At 33.7% G+C, this 24,287-nt stretch overlaps 1 protein-coding gene and 1 pseudogene across 8 annotated transcripts in view; both read right to left on the minus strand.

Moving 5' to 3' along the window:
- Positions 1-24,287, minus strand: part of ZZZ3 (zinc finger ZZ-type containing 3) — an 85,292-nt gene that overhangs the window by 18,731 nt on the left and 42,274 nt on the right. For 7 of the 8 annotated variants that reach the window (XM_011355522.2, XM_023528029.1, XM_023528028.1 and 4 more), the window contains one exon: positions 22,137-23,692. The exons of the other annotated variant lie outside the window; for it this stretch is intronic. In XM_011355522.2, the coding sequence (XP_011353824.1) occupies positions 22,137-23,641 (1,505 nt within the window). In that variant the 5' untranslated portion in view covers positions 23,642-23,692. The remainder of the gene's footprint in view (positions 1-22,136; positions 23,693-24,287) is intronic. 8 annotated transcript variants of the gene reach the window in all.
- LOC111736846 lies at positions 14,186-14,304 on the minus strand (annotated as a pseudogene).

A 24,287-nucleotide genomic window follows, 5' to 3' on the forward strand; every position in this document is an offset into this window, starting at 1 on the left:
CCCTGCCTACGAAATTCTATTTAGCACAGAATAGTAAAATATACTATTTTAGCCACACAAATCTACTACTTCTCATTATCCTGAAATCTCATTATGGCACATGTACACTAATTACTATTCTTTCAATCCTTCTCTCTTTCTCCTTCCTTCTCTCCTTCCCCCCTAACATTCACTCACTCACTCACTCACTCTGGTTCAAACTGTCCTACCTCGCTGACTAATATCTAATCTCACATGTCACTACACATACGTAAACATGTTGACCCAAAAACTCTGAATGCTCAAATACATTTCACAAAAAGAATTAAGAACAAGTCACTCTAAGTTAAATTCAATATTAGTGGTTAAGTCCTTAGAGTTGGAGCACAATTTTTCTTTACGACTTCAAATAAATTTCACTGTTTCCCACTAGATTGTTAATTCTATTACTATTGTAATGTGTTGCAATAGTAAACACATCTGAAAAGTTCACTGTTTTGCTTATTCAGTGTGTAGCACACTTCCCAGAATCTAAATGCACAAAAAAATATTTTGAATGAACAAATGAACGGACAGATGTTCTGTGCAATCAAAAAGTATACTGAATCTTTTAAGGTCAGAAGTCGGCAAAGTAAAACAACACAATTTTGAGGTTCACAGATATAGCATAATTGCTACATGACATCATTAGAATGCTTTTTCTCAGCCCCCTGCCTAAAACATACCTTATTCTTGTTCTCAAATCCCTTGTTAACAAATCTTTAATGAAATGTTTAATAAGGTTAAGACTCCTCTCAAGTTAGAGAGAGTTCATTTAAAAGTTAGAACCAAGTTGAAAAGCAAGGGCTGTAAAAAGTCACTCCTGGACATATTACAGAGGTTAAGTCTAAACTCACTTTCACTGAGCCTGCTTACTTTGAGGTGTATGGAGTTACAAACCCTGCCTGTACTGGCTGTTTCTACCAAGCAGGCTCACTCAGGCTCAATCTTACTTAGAGTGATAATAGCGAGCTGAGTACCAGAACCTATATCCTCTTTACAGTACTCTTAATTGCCATATTTTACCTCCAGAACCCCTACTCTACTAGCTGAATAACTAAAGACCTGTCATGGCATTTCAATGACTGACACATTTTAAACAGGTATTGCATACTTCTGTTACCATCGATCGAAAAATTATTGTGAGTATATTAAATTTTCAACAACTGCTGAAGACACAGTAAGACTCATAAGAAATAAGAATAGAATTATGGAAAAAACAAGCAGAGGCTTAAAGTGCTACGTACGGTCAGGTACTGACACTGGGAGGAAAGGCCTCTATCTGAAGCCAATAAATCTGAACAATTTTTACTGTATGTAAGTTATTCCACAATAATTCTGACTTTAAAGAAATTCCAAGAGATGACAAAGAAAGTGTCACTCTTTAACTCTTATTTTGCTTCTCTTTGATCAATACAAATTGATTATCAGATGGAAAGACCTAAGATAAATATCAGTAAGGACTTAAAGTCCAGAATAAGTGAGAAGACTGTAATAAAATAGTGAATTCAAGTCTTCTGGTTCAGATAATTTGAATTATTTCCTAGAGTACACAGATTTTACCAGTAAGATTACCATACACATCTTTATACAGAAATGGAGGAATCATAAAAAAAAATGGGGTAATTATCTTAAAAAAAGATACACACAAATCTATTTTCAATCCCACCTACCCACTCACCCACTTTACCTCCAAAGCAAACAACTGGAATCCGATCCAGGCGTCAACTGAGGCAAGATTCATTAATTAATTCAATAATTACTTACTATGAGAACAAGGCACCATCCTAAAAGCTTTCGTATTTATCAAAGTAAAGCAGACATAGAGCTTAGGTGTGATAGGGAGCTACGATTACACCAGAGAGGGAGAAAAGGAATTGGATGGGAGTAAATGGGACAGGATTGGCTATGTTGTTGGGGTTGGAGGGTCGGTATGGGAGGATCCATCATACTAGTCTGTCCACTTTTCGTATATTTGAAATTCTCCACAATGAATTAAAGAGAAAACTCCAACCTTAGTCCAAACTAATGGGAGACATAACCAATGCACTCTTCCTGGGCTGATCAGATCATACCTGCTACTGTATTCAGCTCTAAGACAGATAGGTTCATGATCAGGTAAAGTAAAGGAGAAACTATGTAATAAGAAATAAGTATCTACATTTACTGAGTGTACTATATTCTAGACATCATTTCATTTTGAGTATAACGCAATTCTCAATAATTTATAAGGTATCATTATACTTTACAGATAAGGAAACCAAAGCGCAAATTAAGTAACTTGCCAAAATCATACCAGCCATTTATTGTGCAGATATGATGTGAGGAATGGTTAGACTCAGAATATTTAACCAAGAAATGTAAACCTCAGAAAATTATTACAATATTTAACACGCAGCTATGTGGAAAAGGAAACAGACTTGTTTTATAGGACAAAAAATGTCAAACCAGAATCGAATTGTGATAAAGGTACAATATGAAGAAAAAGTTTGTCTCAGTCAAAACCAATAATAGATGGCAAGACAGCACCCAATTACCATAGATGTGATAGATATTTAAAAGAAATTCACTACTAAAAATCCCTTAACTCTTAATTCCAGTATAACATGCTACTTACTTTCACTTTTGCTACTCATAGAAACAAGAGAATAAAATAATTTTTTTTAATGTATATACTTTTACATGGATGCAAGTTTAGTTATAGCTTTCCCACAAGGACAACTCTGTATTAAATTTATCGAAATGATTAATCTATTTCTAAAGTTGAATCCAAGCTTATGCTAAGAATAAATAGTAAGCTTACCTGTGGCAAAGAGTTGTTTATTTCAAGTCTTCAACACAAAATTAGACAACTTTAGCTTTTATATTATGGAATTATATTTGGCTAAAATATAAATACTCTTCAAGTCTATATCTAAGTTATTTCTACTACCTTTCATTATCCAAGTCCTCTTGAATTCTTTATTCACTTCTGTGAATATAAAAATATTTACATGAAAGAGTATATAGGTAAAAATCCTGATGTCTGGAAGAGAATACTAAGGAATTAGCAATCTAGAAGTTTAATTTTATTGTCCATTTTATTACACACACTGTGAGGGAGAGAGGGAGGGAGGAAGGAAGGGAAAAATTTTATTTTCAACCAAACCAGAATCTTTTTCAAGGAATCAGTTTTCTATTTCTATTGTGAAAGCAAGTCTTAAAGTTATACAACATTTGTAATCTTAAAAAAATGAGGAAACATTTTTTTAAAAATCCAGGCCGAAGAACAATCTCCCAAAAAATTGGCCTAATCCTTTCAAATGGTTATTAAACAGTGTCGTTAAAGATGAAAAAAAATAGAAAGCTAGTCTATATCAGGGGCCTACAACCTATAGTTTGCCTATTTTTATAAATAAAGTTTTGGTGGAATACAGCCACACTCATTTGTTTACAAAGTGTCTATGGCTGCTTTCTAGCTACAATGACAGAGGGGAGTAGCTGCAAAGTGGAGTTGATCCACAAAGCCTAAAATATTTACTATCTGGCTGTTTAAAAAAAATCTGCTAGGTCCTATTCTAGATTAAAGGATTCATAGACAAGACAACCAAATATAACATATAACCCTGAATTAGATCCCATGGGGAGGCAAATATTTTTGGGGATAGATGGAAAAATTTATTGTGAATTATATCATATTGTATCAATGCCAAACTGCTGGGGCATAATAAGGTATTTAAGGTTATGCAGAATGTCCTTGTTTTTAGGAGATGTATACTTAAGTATAAGGGTGATGAATCTAAACATACTTTTAAATGGCTCAACAAAAAGAAAAGTTTTATAGTATATGGGGTAGGAAGGAGGATGAGGGGAAAGGAATACAGGGAGAAAACAAATGTTATAAAATGTTAAGTTGTTGACAACTAATGAATATAGTTGAAGGGCATACAGATGTTTATTATACTATTCTTTTTAATTTTCTAAGTTTTATAATTCCCCCCCAAACACTGAATAATGAAGAAGCTATTCATTACGCTTTGATACTAGAAATGAGCACCTTGATGATCCTATGAATACTGACCTTGATTAAACACACTGAAAAAAACTAAAGGACATAAGATGACATAAGAATAAATTAGTTTACTCCACTGTAAGTAGAACAAGGGAGTGGGTATAGAAAAACCTACAATAGGATGAGTTAAACAATATGTTTTCATATGTGTGCATATGTGCACAAATGTACACATGTATGTACTGGTGAGCTGAAGGAAGTAAGAGAAGAGCAAGATATATATTAGATTTCATTTTCAACAGAACAGAGATACGTAAAGTGAATTGGTTCTCAAGAATAACAATCAGGCCACTTTAAACAATAACAAATTCTATCCTACCAATTTACTAGTGTAAAACGATTTGGGGGGAAATGCCTCAATCTATTCTACGCCATCAATTTAATCAAGTGTGACATTTCTTTCTACAAAATACTGAGTTCATTAGGTATATACATGATTGAACAGTAATTATTTTTATGTGAACAGCATACATTTTAAAATATTATCTATTTGGTGAAAGAAGAACTGTATAATTGATACTTTCTCTTCCTTCATGAAGGATTTCAAACACTGAAACTCTAAGATCTGTAAATTCAGTAATTCACAAATGATCTCTCACTCTATGAAAATGCTGAAGTCATTAGAGGGTGATTAAAAAGTCTTTTATGATATTCTATGTTAAGAGAAAAACTAATAACTCAATTTCTGATAACATGTCTTTCCAGGTATAAAGCTCAACTATGTATTGAAAATAACTAAGAACACTGAATTGAAAACAAGAAAAACCAGGTACTTGTTTATTTTAAAAGCATGGTAGAACAAATAAGATACTGAGAAAAGCTAAATGAAGGCATAAAATGGGGGAGTCAAATGGAACACAAAACTGCTTTGGCCTTGAGGGCAGGTACTGAACCATGCAAGCTTGAGCTCAATTGTCTGTATTTCACTTGGCCAGGGAGTAGAAGACAAAGCCACCAAGGTTGTTAGCCTAATAAGAGACCCTCTTCCATCAAACTGCAACCCTACTCCTCACTTCTATCCCACAGGAGAGTTGCTTTGGCACTGAGGGAAAAAGCAGATAAAAATTTCAACCATAAAAATCCGATACCACAAGACAGTCAGTCCTTGTACATATTTGCTGCCCCAAATCTTATACCTGGGTGGCCTAAAAGAACTGAAGCCATGTCTACAGTTTAAAGCAGTGTTTCTAGATTGGTATAAACACTCCCACCCCCTGCCAAGATATCCACAGAAGTTAATGCAGTTTTTCTCTGGAGGAATATATCTTCATTGTAGGCCTCGAAGATAACCAATAAATAATTTTCCAAAGAAAGTGAATATCTCACATTTAAAAATTACTAAGCACACAAGAAAGCTAAACACAAAAGAATAATAAAGACAAGCTTAAAAATAGCTACGGGGAATAGGAAACTACAAAAACTGAGTATGTATTTTTGAAAAGGAAGTAAATTCAAATTTTAAAAATATAATAAAACTAAAAGTTTAATGGGAACAAATCTACTTCCTGAAAATGTACACTAGGCAAATTCAAAACAAACCCTGCATTGAAGACTAGCTGACAAAAATATTTACAATCTCTTATAGATAATAGAATTATGAGGTATTACCAGGTCAAATGTATAAGATGGAAACCAGAAAGACCTGGGTTTATCAGCTCTGCCAACAGTGAGAAGTATGCCAAGAAACTGCTCTCAGAAAGGAAGGTATTTAAAAAGATCTAAAGGATTAAGTTTGCCCTACTTCGCAATGTCTATCCATGATATATTAATGGCTTTTCTCTTACAGAGGTTATTTCCAAAAAGAAATTACCTGGAATATAATGGCTGAGGTTTAACTGGCTGTTCCCTAGGTCACTGAAGGCAGGAACTTTTAGGTACACCCATTTCTATAGTTTTTAAAATGTATGTCTTGTCTCATTTACTCTGTCATGCGACCCTTGAGAGGAAAGCCACTGTTCTACATCTTTAATACTGTCCCACAACATATTAAGGTTCAAGAGACATCTACATGAAAACAAACAAAAACCACAAAAGAAAATATGAGCTAAAAAAGTTACTTAGATAGATGAAATTTTCAGTGGTTAAATAATTATGCAGAGCACTATTTTAATGGTATGTCTGTTCTTATGAGTTCTTTAGGTATGCTAAAGGTACATATAGTCTCAATCCTTTTTAACACGTAAGACTTAGATGTACATATAACAGGCAAAGACATACTTACCAAATTCATGAATGACATGAAAACTGAGAATAATAGCAAATACTGCAGGTGAAAAAAATCAGGATTAAAAAATAACAAGCAAGCTTTCGGCAGCTGTAAAGCCATGGAGATCCTGGCCAGGCTGGGCCGAGGACAGACTTCATTGTCCTCTTAATTTTTCAACCCTCCCCTGAAGGCTCTCAATAAAATGGTTCGATTCCCTATCCTCCCCGCTCCCAACAACAAAAAAAATAACAAGCAAAGTAGAATACTAGACAAGATGAAATTTAATGAGATTTAAGCAAAAAATCTGGAATTGAACTACAAAACGAGACAAGTACAGGATGGCATGAACTTGCCTTTACAGGCACAAAAAAACTGTGAGTTCCCAGCTGATCCTAAGTTCAATTATGAGGTGAAAGTGTGAAGTGACTGCTCAAAAATACATAATGTTAACTTGAACTTGTATGAACCTATTCAAATACTAACCAAGCATACTCATTAAACATAGCCCTACATCAGCCAATGAAGGATACAAGTATAAACCACATGCAGTCTTACCCTCAAGATCATTACAATTTAGGTAAGAGGGTGTGCATGTGTATATTTTTAGTTGTTTATTTAAATATTAAGAAGAAAGCTTATACAATTCCTAGTCAATTCCTTAAATTTACAAGAATTATAATGATTAAGCTACTTAAAGAGAAAAACACATGTTAAATGTGGTAAACCATGACGACAAGTACATAAGCATATTATGAACAAAGTGATCATCCCTGGGAGACCCAAACAATATTTCACATAAGTAAAAAGCAAGTTAAATTCTGAAAAATAAGTGGTACTTCAATAGGAAAGGCGTAAAGAAGTTAAGATATACCAGGTAGAATAAAGAGTACAAAAAAAAAAAAAAGCAAAGAGGCAGGTTAAGTGTGCTATAGAGATCATTTTAAAGAAATATTTATAGATATGTGTACATACACAGATTAGCATACACACATATTTTCTTGCACTGTAAGCTGAGACAGTTAAATAAAAGCAACAACACCCCCCAGTAACAATGAGCACATAAAGTACCCAAATACTGGTTTCTAACACTGTTCCTGAATAAAGGGAATAAGAAGGGCTCCTTGGAGAGACAGCTCATTCTAGAAAAGGGGCAGGAGTATCCTGAAGTGCCAGAAAGTAAGAAATTGCCCAAAAAACACACAAACAAAAGTCCAACACCTTGATGGGACACGGGAGCCAAGAAAAAGGTTCCCACCCACCAAACCTAGAACAATTTGAGTAACAAAACAATTTGAGTACTAAATTATAACCCAAGGTATAAAAATATTTTGAGTCCATACTGATATGATTGAATGAATAAAGAACGAAATGAAAAAAAAAAGGCTCCCATGTAGAATTCCAAATAATTTATGCAGATATTCTGCTTTCAAGGAGGGAGAATGTGACTCTCCATTCCAAAGTGTGGACTGTGCACAGTGACTTCTTTCCAAAGAATACAGTATGGAAAGGGGGAGGAAAAAAGAATAACTTTACAGAGGAGAAACATGACAAACATTACCTTATCGAGTGATAAATATGGCACTTTACCTCTGTGGTCTTCCTCCCAAAAACCTGGAACACCATTCTCATCATGAGGAAAACATCAGACAAATTCTGAGAGAGAGAAATCTATAATACCTGACTAGTATCCCTCAAAACTGCCCAGGTCATCAACAACAAGGAAAGTATGAGAAACTGCCACAGCCAGAAGCCTAAGGAGACAAAAGCTAAATGTAATGTAGTATACTAGATGGGATTCCAGAATAGAAAACAGATATTAGGTTAAAATTAAGGAATTCTGAATAAAGTGTAGACTTTATTATATTACACCAGTTAATTAGGACTATATTTTATATGTATTATTAATTCTTATTAATATAGTTAATAACAATAAATCGGTTTATTAATTATACAAATATATTAATATAAGATGTTATATTAATATATTTGAGGAAAGTGGGTACAGGGTATGGGAATTCTCTGAACTTTCTTAATTTTCCTGTAAACCTAAAACAGTACTAAAAAAAATAAAGTCCATTAAAAAAAAAAAAACAAGACTTTTATGATTTTTTCACTGGGGTAGTAAAATTTGACTAATATACCCTCTCAGGATTATTATGCAAAAAAAAAAAAGGTAATTTAAAACTTTTAGAAGAAATCAAGAGTAGAAAATGTCTGATCTGAGAGTCAAAAATACATAAAAGAACTGGCAACTCTGCCACTAATTTTAAAATCTTGAATATGACTCATCTTTCTGGTCTAGGTTTTTACACCTATAAATTGAGAGGGATAAAAACAGCCTCTGAAACCATTATCACTACATTAATTGTAAAGTGTCAGAATAAATCTCTTTATCTAGTAGGTTATAATAGTAAACAAAGAATTTCACTGTACCTCTAATTTCAAAAAGAAAAATAAAAGCCGAGTTAAATTACATGGACAATTAGCACAATAGCTCTGCCACTTCTACTATTAGGAGTTGACTCCCACCATACTGAATCCTAGATCCTAGTCATTCATTAATTAAACAACTTATTAACTACTGTATCTTCATCCTAAAGTAGCAAAGAAGTAAAGGTAACAAAGATGACTGGATATAAAAATCAGAAATGAGTACTGTTATGACAGGAAACGGTAATATAATAAGAGGAAGACCCTAGGATTAACGTGCCTAAAGTTCCAAAACTCCACACCACAATATTCATGTTTGTGTACTTTCAAACTGAAACATAACTTCAGAATCTAACAACAGTCAAGATTATAATTCACTTCTAATATTAATGAATCAAATGTGAAAAGGAACATTCATTCTTCAGAGTGCATTAATGAATGGGGTGACAGGAAGGAAGACTACACAGCATGGCAGCAACAGCAGAGGTATCCACAGTGATCAGAGCCTCTGCACTGGTTCATCTCCCATCGCTCCCTCTTTTGTTTCTCTTTGTTTTCACAACTGATGATTGGCAGACCAAGTAATTCAAGGAAGCCTTCTTTCTATTTAACAAAAAAAAAATGGCAATACCACCATCACAATAAATGAACTTAGGACAGTCAGGGGTTACTCAAAATTAAACAGATGCAGAATTACAGAATATAATCAATGCAGGTGGTCTATAAATATGATTCCACAGAATTTACTATGATGATTAGAAAAATAAGACAGAGAAGAAAAAATGAATCTTTAACAAGAATGGCCATGATTATAACAATGTAGAGAAACAACATCATGTATAACAAACTTGGTTCCTAGCTTCAAGAAATTCACAATCTAGGAAAGAAGAGTTAAATTAACAATTGCTCCACTCTGCATAAGTACTAAATGATGCATACGCTAAATGGCTACAAAGTTTTCCTGAAATTCTTCAGAGCCAAGTTCATGAATTTATGAATCTGAACATTTAGTTCAGATTATTAATAGATGAAAGAACATCAGTTTCTGTATAATTTTATTTTGGGCACAAAGAATAACTATATTTCTCCATGTTATATTTCTACACCAAACTTGATTGAGAATTTTAGTAAAAATTAAATATACATTAAAAAGAATTGCACCGAGGACATTCTGCAAACTGTTCCAAAAGTTGAGTTCCAAAATCATTTTGAGCAATGACGTTTGAGTTCAGCAAAGTGAGGAACTGATACCTTAAAGTTAAAAAGCTTCTACTTCTTTCTGCTTTTTAAAATAAAGCTTAGAAATCAGTAGTACTACCTTATTGTCACATGCTACCTAATATAACCACTACGTTATTCCTGTATTTCAAAGGCCCGCTCAAATTAACTATTTTTTATCACGCATTTAAAAGGAAATAACCATAATAACAACATGGAACCTTCCCAAGGCTTTAAAGTCCACATATATTATACACTCTGAATTCTTTTTACCTTATTAAAATTTATCTTCTAAAGAATATTCATTAATTGGCCAAGTATGCTTCCTATCCCTGCTCTTGCAAAAGTCATAATTCCTTTCCCAAAAATAGTTGATTTTTCTTTAAATACCAGTATTCATATTTATTATCATTAGTACTATTGATTTCACAACTTCCAGTAGGAAGAATATTCATAAGTCTCTAATTCTCAAGAACCCTTCAGTGTTCTTAAGAAAAGTCATTCTTAAAATACCCAATTATAACAGATGACACAATTTGGCTAAAAGCAACCAAAGTTATTGTCAAGACTGCTAAGTGAATGCCAGTTGAGCCCTGTAGTTTCTCTAAATATATTATGATTCTATATCCTGTCTACTTCAAGAGATAATCTGGTAGTATCTTTTAAAACTCCCCCTAAATACTAAAGCAAAAAATTAATGACTGGTCAGTAATTGGCTTTTCCTTGTTAAAAACAATGATTTCCATATTTTTCACACTAAGCACCGCCACTGTTACAAAAATAAAAATTCTAGTGCATGCTTCTAATATATGTATACTTACTTATAAATTATGTTTTACTATACTTATTATATACATTATAAACAAAGAACCCCAGAAATCCTTAAAAATGAGGAACAATACACATAAATAGCATTTTTTTCCTGTCTCCCCCAGTGGATTATCTCAAGCATCCCTGGTATGCACATACCTCACCCATACTTTCATTTTTGGTATTCTTTCTGTTAAAATTCATGTAATATAAAACTCACCATTTTAACCATTTTTAAGCACACAATTAAATTAAGTGGCATTTAGTGCATTCACAATGTTGTACAATCATCAGTCCCTGGCAACTATTAATCTGCTGTCTCTATAAATTTATTTATTCTGGATATTTGATATAAGTGAAATCACATGATGTTACCTGTTGTGTGTGGCTTCTTTCACTTAGCATACTGTTTTCAAGATTCATCCATGTTATAACATGTAGAAGTACTTCACTCCTTTTTATAATTGAATAACATTCCACTGTATTGATAACACCTCATTTGTTTATCTATTCTTCAGTTTATGGGCATTTGAGTTGTTCCCACCCTTTGATTATTGTGAAGAGGGCTGCCATGACCAACAGTGTGCAAGTTTTTATTTGAAAACTTGTTTTTAATTCTTTTCAGTATGTATCTATCAAGAAATTGACAAATGGATTTCTACATGGGCACATCTTTTTATTTTACATTTCCACTAGCAATGTATAAGGGTTCCCAATACCCTTATACACACTACTAAGTGGTCAAATATCATTTTGACCCAAAACACAAAATGGTCTATAATGGCCATGTTTTGACAGCCTACACTGCCCACCTCTTTTCTGGAAGACAACCCTGGGGAAAGAATAAGCCAAGGCAGACTTTGCTCCCCACCCCATCCCACCCCACCCCCAATAACTCCACCCCTGACCACTGATCATTTTGTCCCAGGTGAGTCAATCTACTAAACAGTCAATAACCAGGTTCTTCAGAGAATGTGAAGACGCTCTGGAGAAGAAAGGTCACAAAGAGTTGGGACCAGGATAAGCAAAACGGGAAGTCACTGCCATTTGCAAACTGAACTGATGGGGGGGTAAGAAAGGAAAAAGTGAGTTAAAAAAATTAGTAAAAAGAGAAAAACCAGTCTGCGCTGCACAAAGAGAAGCACAGATAAGAGAGTATAACTTTAAATACTAACAGGTTACACATTCTGGTTAGACTTTATTTCCTGACCTTGAGTCTTCATAAGATTGTCTACTATTTATTTAAAATCTATTTTTTTTTAATTTGACATACTTTGCATGGGTTTCTGATTTCAACCAATAAGCTCTTACTAAAACAAGCTCTGACTACCTTGATTTTATTTCCCTTGTCAGTTTTTTGATAACTTAAAGAGGTTCCATACTAGTTACTGAATCTTAATACCTTGCATGCAAATTGAATATCTTGTATTCAAATTGAATATTTTTTGAGGTACCATAAAAAGACTTTCACAGGGAATTTTTTAAAGAATGTGTAATTTTTTAAATCCACATTTCCTTCAAAAAATGTTTTTTGCCATCCCTAAAGACTCCAGATCTTGTGGCAATAAAACCTTAATGGCTGACCTTTCAACTTGTTCTTAGTATCTGTTTTTCTAAATCTACTCACAGAATTCTTGAGTTTTCCCTCTTAAAATAGGAAGTTAAATGCAACCGTATTGCATTAATATTATAAAAGTTGCACAATCATCTAGAAAAAATCCTGATCACCAGTCAAATCAAGAGTCACATATTTTCCCTACTCCAGAGTTTTATTAGGTTATCCATTCTAAGAAATAATCCACTGTAACATCTAAAAGGTTCACCTTCTATTCTGAAATTGCCAAGACATAAAAGATTCATATAACAGACAAGCTAGTAATTTTTTGTTATAAACTAATATTCTACAGGCAACACACCTTGAATATAGGCAAACCATATATTTGTCAAGCTATCTATATACAATCATTTCACAATAACTTCAAAGGTCCTGGACGTGTCATTTTAAATTATTTCTACCATCTACTCAAAATTATGAGTTTATAAAGAGAAAGCTGAGTAATATCCTCTATTAAAAATCTTTAAATAATAGGACAGATACACAAATACACAAGGACAAACATTTTCTTTCAAGTCTTTCAATTCAATAAATATAAGCCCAACCAAATTCTTACCATTCTGTATGCTTTCTAAAGCCTATTGGCAAACTCTGGATTGTAAAAATATATTTGAAACCATATAAAACACACTAATATACCAAACTTGTAAATCTGTTTTATGATACAGTAACTTCCTCTCTTTGGGATCTGGTATTAACAACCAAATTTACATTTTATATGGCCATATAAAAGCATTATTTTACTACCTGGTAATATATTCAGACAACCAATCCTGATCATGAAATACACCCTTCTATGCCTACCCTGCACCATTATCTCTCCCCAATTCCTGAGTTTAGTGAACTATGTGAATGATTTTATAGTTTGTTCATTTTCTTTTGAAAATCTAAATTCTAAGGGTTTTTTTTAATAGAAAAAGGAAATCACTAACTCATTAAATTCAGAGTCTTAAAAGTCAAACTAATGGTATAAAAATGTCTACTATAAAAAGCATGCTAAATTTTTCTCTGACATTTTCAACGCTGGATATGGCTTGACATTCTTTCAATGCTACATCAACCAACTAGAAAGACATTGTTCCTCAAGGAGCTCGAGGTCTACTTGTACATGTTTACAATTATAATTTGCTATGATAGAGCACACAAGGAGCAATTAATCAGTCTTGGGGAGATAGGAAAGATTTCTCAGAGAACATGACGCCTAAATTGAGACAGCCTTCTCTCTCTGCAGAAAAAGAAAGGAAAAATAACCAGGAAAAATGGGGCAAAGGTAGACGAGATCAGTTTGGCATAGGAGAAAGTCTGGAGTAAAAAGAGTGTAATAATCAAAGAACTAAAGGCTTAATCTGTTTAGAATATACCGTGTGAAGCAAACAGTAAAAGAGAATATTTAAAAATCACGCAATAATTCATTTTAAAGAGTAGATTTTAGTCTAAGGACGTTTACTACAGCTACAGTACAGGAGTACATTGGGGAAACAGTACATGAGCACCACAGAAAGCAATTAAAGAAGCATTTCCAGTTATCCAGTAAAGAAATGTTAGTGACCTAAATTTAAGAAAGGTGAACTGAGAATCAAGAAATAAAGTTGAATCGATAACACTGGTGGGAGAAGAGGGAATAGTGAAGAACTAACTAAAGATTACTCCTACTTTTCGAGATTGGGCAAGTGAAAGACACTACCAATTAAGTAAAAAGATGATGTTGATTAGCAGGTGTGTGTGGAGAAAGCTTGATTTTGTTTGTTTGTTTATTTATAGGTGAGGCAACCCTTGGTTAACCTCACAGATTGTAAGAACCTTGTCAGCTTACAATCCCTTATTTTTTATTGTTTTACGCCTACAGCACCTGGTCTTCCTAGTTGGGCTATCATCCAAGTACTAACCAGGCCCAACCATGCCTAGCTTCTGAGATCAGACATGATCAGGCTTGTTCAGGGTGGCATGGCCATAGACTAGGAAGCTTTATTTTAGACATGTTCCACTGAGTCTACTGTGGGAGAGGTAAATGGAAATATTTTGGTAACTGGTCTGAAGCTCAAGAATAACCTGATTAGAGATATACATTTGGAAATCTATCAGTATATAGATGGTCATTTAAGCTACAGCAGTGAGTGAGAATACCCAGAGAGAGCAAGCAAAACAAACAGAAAGTTAATAACTGAAGCCCGAGCAGTACCAAAAGGGGAAGGGCTGAGAAAGAGAATTCAAAATCATATATATAAAACATTAATTACAAATCAAATCATACCAACTTTTCTTCATAGATGAGAAAACTGACAATCACAGAAATTAGACATTTACCCAGAATCATACTGCCAGCTAAAAATAGTAATGGAAGGGGATTGGAGTGCTCCTCAAATCTAATCCAAACTTTATAAATAATTTACAAATAACATTTTAAAAAGTATTGAGATTCTAGATTTAAATGATAGCATTTTAAAAACAAAAACATGATTGGTGACTTAAACATTACTTATAACATAAAATATTACACTTGTTTTATTTAACTTGACTTTCCACATCCATATATATGTTTTAAAATGTTTATTAAAAAGATACTTCAGGTTTTGACTGTAGTATTTTAAAATCTCACTTCTTAAGACTCAATGCCAATAAACTATTAGCATGATCCTTTCCTTCCAACTAAAAGTTTAAACATAACAAAATAATCTATGGTCTTATATTCTGAGAACTGTTAGCTAAAATATGATAAAAATACATTTAAAAATTAAGGGGAAGGAAAACGTAGGACAAATGAAAAATAGCAAAAAAGAGTTGAGTCAAAGTTCTCAACTTCATATGAATGGTAAAAATATTATAGTACTAATAAATTTCTGCAAAATATTCTACATTTAAGAAAAAACATGTATAAGAAACTGAATTAAACTGTTAATTTTAAAAAGCATATAGACCATGGTTTTCTGAAAATACAGCAAATTTGGTCTAGCAAAAAAGCCTGAGGAGTCTAAGAAAAATAGCTAACTGAAATCCAGATACATTCCTCCTTAATCTCTTACGGTTACCATTTCAAATATAATAAACTTCGTTTCAAATCTTCTTGTATGTCACTTTGTCTTTTTCCTATCCTCATGAATTGTACCTGAACCAGTAACGCAATTTTTACTTCTGCTCCAACCATAGCAAACACCTCATCAAGGCAACTAAAATAATCTCGTCTCTTTTACCTTCATTCTTCAATTCAAATTGGTATTATCCTAACTTTTCTGACTTCAGCTTCTTAGGAAAAAAAGTTGCTTAAATTAACTTTTAAGGTAAAAGTAAAAACTAGCCCTCATAGTCAAAGGAATGCCAGCAAGAAGTAATTTCCAAATGGTCAAACTGCAGACTGGGGAAGAGTATCATAGAAGAAAGCACCCCTAACGCATATTAAATCAAATCAAGAGACTCTCACCTCTAGTCATGACAGAATAAATAACACCAAATACCTTCGTGTCATACACAATCAGAAAACTGGAGAAAACATAGAAATGGTTATTGTTAGACAATGGACAACAGCCAGTACAAGACTGTGATCTGTGAGAGAGGGCAAACAAATGAGATAAGCCCTATGATCACATTCACTTTCTACATAGAGGTACCATCAGTACTATTGAACAGTCTGGAGAAGCAGAGACAGAAAATAGAGTTTGGGAAAGCTGAGGCAGCTGAATTTGAGGGACAGAGCACCAAAGAAGAGGAAGAAGCAAAACAAAAAAGACAGAAAACACAGAAATCTGCATAGATGTCCCCTTGAGCCTTTGGCTGAATATGAAGCTATGCGTGTAAAATATCTGATTCCACAGGACCAGGCAAAGAACAACTATCATGGAGCTGTACACAACTACCAATGTTCTTAGGAGGCTAGTCATTCAGGTTTCAATAGCCAGAATAAAGACCTTTTAAATGAGACATCAGAAAGGCCATGCTATAGAAGTAAACTAAATCTAGAATACAGACTGCCACTCTGGACTTTCCCCTAACAGATAAAAGAATAAGCCTTTGTAGGATTATGTTTATCATCGAGTAAATTAACTGCCTATCAGAACAAATTTCTACTTTCTAAAGAAAGAGAACAAAACCCAGACACTCAATAACATATTTACAATGTCTACCATATAAATATAATAGACATGTGAAAATTCAATCATAACACTATAGAGAATTCTGCCTACTGAGAGAACCATGAATAAGTTATTCAGTCTCCTCTCACTACTTTACAAATTTCTCTATATTAAAATTAGAGATTAAAGAGCCAAGTAGAAGCAGCTTTCCATAATAACATAAAAGAAACAGTGGTAAACAGACCCCATAGGAGAGGGGCAAAGAGGAGGGGAAAGAGAAAGAGACAGAGAGAGATAGGTAAATAGAATGGTCACAAGACAGATCTTTCCATTAATTACTATACATTATAATATGTAATGACATGAATCATCACAGAAATAGTATATGTGGTATACTACTCTGCTTGGGAAATATGTAAAAATACATTTTTGAGCCTACTATAAAAATTATTGAAAGTTTCTGCGACTGAAGGCTAAGCTTCCAATAAGTCTCAAATAAACAGTAATTGTTTTAGATAGGTTTTATTGTTAATGAGTATTTATTGCCACATATAAAGAAACAACTATTGTTTCTCCATTCAGAATTTAGATATCTGGTAACATACATAAGACACAGCCTCCAAACCAGAAAGCAAGCAAACAAGAAAACACACAATTAAAACAAACACCCCATGCACTAATGCTTATCTTATGCATTCAAAGAGAAATTCCTCAGTGCATCACTCAAGAATCATGAGACAATCCTGACAAGCTTGGTTATTCAGATTTCCAAGTTTAAAGAGAACTAAAAGCAGTCAATTAGAAGGGAAGGATGAGTTATTAGAGGAAGATAACATATAGCACAAGTGACTAATGAAAGCCAAGAAAAATGAAGATAAGACTATAAGAAGCCACAGAACTTAGAAAACAAGCCAAATTATAATAATGTAAAAAAGCAGAGAAGACCAAATCATTCTAGCAGTGGTGCCAGAAAAGTATCAGTACACAACCTGTCAGTAAAGGTGACCCTAAATCAAGAAGAAATGATTAAATTACACTTGAGTACAAATATACTTGGATTATAGCAAAGATTCATTTTTAGAAACCACTGACATTAGTTGAAATTTAAAATGTTGGTATTCAAAAGAAAAAACGAATTCACGGTATACTTCGATTAGTCAGTGGTTTATTCCACTAAAAACCAAAAACTTTATACTTAGGACAGTTATCTCCCTCCTCCCATTAATTTTGTGCCAAACTACTGGGCCAATCTGGTTATATTCCACAGCCTTCTCCAATGAGTTGAGAAGGTTTATCAAGCATGACTTTTCCCTAGTAAGTTCTGACTTTAATATACATAAACTACATTCTAAACTCTTCAACCAAAGTATTTTTTGTAAATTATCCAAATCCTCTATTTAAAGTCAAACTATAGCTGTAGTTTTATTTCTCTAGTTTGTACATGTCAGTTATTTTTTACAGACATAGCAACCAAATGTTCTATACAATGAACATGAAAATATTTCATTCAATAAACAGGTTACTTACCTATAATGCTGATTCTGACAGATAAAACCAGATAATCATGGTTTCAACTATGGAGTTTAAACTCAGGCTACAGAATTTTGAAAACTGAGTACCCAAGATCTACTCCATGAGAGTTCACAACTAGAAATCCAAAGTCCATGGAATAAGTTCTTATTGAAGGAGGTAACCACATGCAGTTCAGACTATGAATCAGAAAGCAGAAGTTCTAATCCCATCTCTACCAGTAATTCATCATGATACTTTAAATAAACAACCTACAAACCTTAATCATGAGTTAGGAAATGGGAACTGTACAATGGCACCTATGTTGTCTACTTTGAGTTGTTGTGAATGTCAAATAAGAAACTAGATGAAATTGCTTTGTTATGAAGCACAGTACAAATGTAAAATTACTTTATCCAGGACGGGATGATTCAGTGCTTTCTAAACAAAATCCATCCCTAGTCTTTAAGTTTTCTGGCCCCTTCAAAGAATTTACTTTGACAATATTAAAAGTAGTCTCACAAGAAGTGACTCTAAAGAACTGATGATTTTCTTGATGAGGCTTCTGAAATTGCTGAAGATATCAAATGATTCATCTGAAGCATGGTACAACAGAAGGAAGGACATACAATAATTGTTTATTTAGTACATTAATGTTGTCAGAGGACCAAGTCTAAAACTACAATTCTAGTAAATATTCTTTAGCATGACTAGAAAATAAGATTCTTACCTGGAGACTACTATGGAGTTTAAACTCAGGCTACAGAATTTTAAACAATACTCTCAGATGAGCAATAACTATCTTACTCTTATGCTTTCATTATCTAGAAACTTAAAAATTGGTATAAACATTAGCAATGTTATCAATGAGTTACTTTTGTAAGACCTCAAGAATCTAGAAACCCTAAATCCGACTTGTCATCCTCTCTGTTCATAAAAGATTACGAGATCTTTAAATGAAGTGCTCCAAGGTCCTTCAAATGATTTTAAAGTATTCTTGTACAATGAGAATTCAGAGGCAACAGACCAAATCACATTTTCATCTGAAAATTTATTTTCCAGTGATTGTCTTGTGAACTGGAAGAAAAGCTCTGAATGTTAAAACTCAGGACCTAAATTCTTCCACAACTGCTCTCCCTAGAGCCAGAATTTCAAAATTTAAAAAAAGTTCTGATTCAATATCAGCAAAAGATCTATTCCCAAACAGTTAAGTACATAATCTCAGTCCGTCTGACTATTTAGGCCCAGAGGGATTCACTAGGTATTATCTACCACTGTAAGACTTCATCAACCTTGAAGACCAAAGAGTTTTGAGATATAGTTCTTCTGACTTCCCAACTCCTAATTTTTGAGAAGGCACATCTGGTAAAATATCCACAACTGGAATTTTGCCAGAGAAAAAGATACTCCTTAGTACCTTGCTCACAGTAGAGTTTCCCATTTGGAAAATATATAAGAGCATTCTGTAGGTTTATGTCCTGGAGAAGAGAGGAAACAGGGTATGAGTACCCAGAACATCTGCAGATTCATTTCTCTGGCCTATGGCCTAATTACCATGAATCAGGTCTAAGGCTAGGACTCTACACACAATATCTCTTCAAACATTTACGAGTGATTAGATGACCCTATATGTGCCATCCTTGCAAACGAGATGGATAAATTACAGGCTGAATGCTAACATAGAATACTGCTGACTATATAATCAACGTTTAGAGGAAAATTACAAATGGAATGAAGAGCTATGTCCTCCTGGCTCCAGACAAAGAACTATGCCATGCTCATTGTTTTCTATTAATAACATATTTTTTAAACTAGCTACCAGGAAATACTCATTCCCTAGCTGCAGAGCTATTCATGTGTAGGCTGGGCGATGCCCATTTCCTGGTTTCAAAAGGCAATTATCTGGAGAGGTTTTCCAGTATGAGAAGAATAAAAGAGAAAAAATATTTGACAGGGTGTATGTACATATGTGTGTGCAGAAGAACAGACCCCAAGTGTCTTTTATTTTCTCCTTTACCTCACGTGTCTTTTAACAACATTTTCAAACTGTCAGAAATTTACTTGAGACCTGAAAGCTCTTAAACAGGTATCATAATGCTATTATTAACAATGACAATTGGGTTAAAAAGAGCCAATGTTGTTGGCTCTAGACAAAAAGCATGAAACAGGGACTTTACTGAAATAGATTTTATCTGATATGATCAAACACCCTCTCCCAATTTTCCTTAAATTATCTCTAACCAAGATATTAATCAAGATGCTCCTTCCTCTCCATCTCATTTCTCCTGATTTGTTTACTTTTGAGGGAAAAAAAAATTAAAAGTGAAGTGTGAAAAGTGGTTATCTTCAAAAGATTCGTAACAAGGCAAAAAAAAAAAGGAGTGATTTCCTTTTGCCCAAAGTCACCCAATGAGGCATTAATGTGACAACACTGTTCTAATAAAGCAACTACTATCCAACTTCAAAGGACTTTGTATAGCCATGAAACTGTATTGCTCTCATTCTCAAAGCCTTATGTATATGGAACATCATTCTTTAAATGTTATGGCCACTATCTTCAGACAACTGTTGTATAGGAATATCATCCTGCAGAATCATCATTAGGAGAGCTCTTAACAAAAAGGAACATTAATTAGTTAATGAGGAAATATTTTCCATCATCAATAACCAGCTAAGCCTTACAAGAGCATCTTTTTTACAAAAGAAACAAAAAGAAAATAATAGAATTAACAGAATATCATTTTGTAAAAATGCACATTTCTTAACTTTTGGTACTCCCCAAAGATATATGCTCTGCTTCCTTGGACCTATAGATTAAAAAAAACAAAAAAAAACACTCTACTTTTAAAAACCGATACATAATACTAATGGGAAAAACTTAACATATCTCAAATTGAAAAAAACTTTACTTATGAGGTTTTTTCCTATCTCAGGTTGAATTTCAAACATTTCAAATGCATAAAAATGCTAATAATCCACAAAACAATGAATTAAATGCTCAGATAAAATGACCTCTTCATTAAACCCAGTATTAAAACATTATTTATAAAGAAAACAGAAGAAAAATTTCAGATGAGAGACCTATGCTAAAAGGCCACCATATTATCATATACAAATCTGAACTATCTATAATGCATGGTAAAAAATTATGTTCCACAACCAGGATTTGATACTTTGATCTGATACATACCCGCATCCGGCAATTGTCACAACAAAAAAATCACAAAAGTTCCTCAAATCAGTAATTTTACATAGGCTATATAATCGGATTAAGATATTAATTTGAAAGCCTACTCTGTAAAAGTAAGGGTGATTAACATACATGTCTTTTACTGTTGCTGATATGATAAATACTTTGTTAACAATTCCTGTCAGGGTCATTTAAACATAGTTAGCTCCAATTCATTTGTGTTACTGTCCAAAATACTTTAAAGAAAATCTAAGCAAAATTGTGATTAAACTTGGACTCTGAATTCTTTGTTTTAAAAAGTACTTTTATCACAAAGGTTGAGAACTGACAGTATTTTATAATATAGTCTCCCTTTATAATTTAGAATTAGGAAAAAAAATTGTCTCAAATACTTTATGTAAGCTATGGTGCAGACTAACTCTTGCTTATATTCTACTTACAACATACAACTAGCTATCACAGTATTAACAGTAATAGCTACTTCTTTAAGTCACGAAAGTAAAAAATGATGCATAAAGCACATTTTTTAATCAAAAGTTGAAACTAGAAATTAAATATAAGTAACTAAGATAAAAGTAGATTTGTAGTCTGCCCGATTTCCCTTATCTGGATGAGGTCTAAGCAATCATGACTTGTTCTACACTATCTAGAAGGCATAGACAATCGAAGTGTATTGTGATAACTAAAACTGTTTCCATTTTATAAATTAATTTAAATAGTATAAAACTTATTAAAAACAAAACACCATCAACCACGTTTTCACATGTCTCTTCTAACTGAGACATGCTGAAATAACAAAACCAGAAAACCATATTGGCACTGACATAGTAATTAAATTGAGTTTTAAAGTCTTCCTTTTTTTGGAGTTTTTTTTAAGAGTTGAGAAAATTATGTTAAACCTAAAACTTCAGCTAAAGCATTAATTTTAGCTATAATAAAAATGCTACTAATAGACATTTATGAATACTGAAAACGTGGGGAATAATAAACAAAGCAGAATTCATGGTTACCATATTTACACATACTCTTTGTTGTGTTTCAGTGCCACATGATCTGATTCAAAGTAATAAACATCAGGATCATCATCTTCTTCTTCTGTAATGTGCGGATTGGCACTCTCTTTGGCAGATGGTAAATGTCCAATATTGAGTCTTGCCTCTGAAGGTGGCTTACTTTGTCCTTCACTCCCATAATTTTCAGAGTCACAACATATCCTTTTTTCATTCTGAGAAATTTCATCAGGATTTGTGGGAGACTCACTTATATTATCGCTAACAGTTGCATTTGTTTCACTGGGACTAAGATTCTCCTCAAACTGTCCATTTTCTCTGCAAGGAGAACTGTTTTTAGTGGGACTACCTCTGGTAGGGGCTGCCCTTCGTGGTGAAGTTCTCAGAGTATATCGATGTTCTTGAGGTTCCGATAAAGACATCATTTGAGCTGAAACACAGTCTAGAACAGAAGATGGTTCCGGTTCTCCAGAGACTGGCATACTTGTCTCAAGTCTTGTGTCCAGGGTGTTATTGGTGTTTTCATTACACTGCTCTTTTGAGGCACTGCTATCTCCCACCACATCTACTTCCTCCTCAGAATCCCTTAAAGATGACTGAATTTCAGGAAAGGGGCCTGTAGCTGGCTCAGTAGTCAGCTGATTAACATGTTCCACAGGCAGGCAGGCAGTTACTACTTTGTGGTCCTCCAACTTGACCTGCACTTCTGAATTCGTGCAAGGCACGTTATGGTCTATATAACCGTCCTCCTTCCTACTATCAAGGAACATTGAAGTGTGGGTGTCCGAATCCCCATTTTCAGCTACTGATTTTTCCTGCAACACATAGGAACCAGTGCTATTTTGTTTAGTGTTCCCATCAGGCTGACAGTCATCGCAGTTTATACCAGTTGAATCACTGTCATCAACACCATTGACAGCCAAATAGCCTGTGATTTCTTCAACTACTGCAGAATTAAGTGGCCCTTCCTCACTGACATTCACCTTTTTAATTTCCCTTTTCTCACAATCATCCAATATAAGACATCGACAAGCTCGTTTAGTCCCTTGAAAATCTGCATCATTGTCCACTACTGTACTCCTCTGTTCTACTGACTCCTTGTCTGATTTTATAGGTGAATCTTCTTCTGAACTATTTGGTGCTTCAGATCTAAGACAACGCTTAATTCTTTTTAAAACTGGTGAAACAGGTTCTGTTTGCCTTCTCTCACAATTTTCTACAGCCTGCCTTTCTACGTTATCTTTTTCTGAAGAAGAAAGTCCTTTTTTCCTAGGGCTTACCCATGACTCTCGAGTACTTTGCTGTTTTAAATCAGTAGTTCTCCCACTATTATTTCCTTTCTGAATTTGCACAGGCTCTGGTCTCTTCTTCGGTGATCTTGATCGTACTTGAGAATGAGAAGAGATTTCTTCAGGGTGAGCAATGCTACGATTCCTTAAAGTTCTACCACAAAAAGATTCATCCAAGCCGTTTAACCCCACTGTTGATCTTGTAACACGAGTAGATCGGGAAGCAGCCATACTATGGCAAGTCCCTACAATACGGTCATCATGATCCACTCATTGCGAAACCTTCAAAAATGTAAACAAAATAATGAGAAAAAGGTAATAGTTAATATACCTAAAACAAAAGAATAAAGCTACAACTTTTTAATCCAAATATAGCCAATATTAATAAATTACATGATATAATTTTATTAACATTTCTAAAAATGATAATAATAGCTAACAATTATATGGAACTTAATATGTTCTAGGAATCATTCTATATGTATTGCATACATTAACTCATTTAAGTCTCACAGCAACTAGAATAGGTGCTATTATTATCCCTACTTTACAAATGAGGAAACTGAGCTACATACAGTTTAAGTAATCTGTCCAAAGCCACACAGCTAAGTGGCAGGGCAGGGCACTGGAAACCACTCTCTTATCTTAACTATTTATCTGCCTCTCAGCACAGGCACAAAGAGCCCAGAAGATCTCTCTCAAAGACGGGATTTCATCTTAGTTATTAAAATAATAATCTTGAATTTACATAGCAACTATTACAAAAACGATCCCACTCATTTGTTATGTTTTCTCAAAACATTCCTTGGAGGTAAAAAAAGCAGGTGATGTTCTTTTTAATTCACTCTTACTAAAATGAGTTTCAGGTAAAATCCTT

This window comes from Pteropus vampyrus, unplaced genomic scaffold, assembly GCF_000151845.1.
Source record: "Pteropus vampyrus isolate Shadow unplaced genomic scaffold, Pvam_2.0 Scaffold22, whole genome shotgun sequence".
Lineage (NCBI taxonomy): Eukaryota > Metazoa > Chordata > Mammalia > Chiroptera > Pteropodidae > Pteropus > Pteropus vampyrus.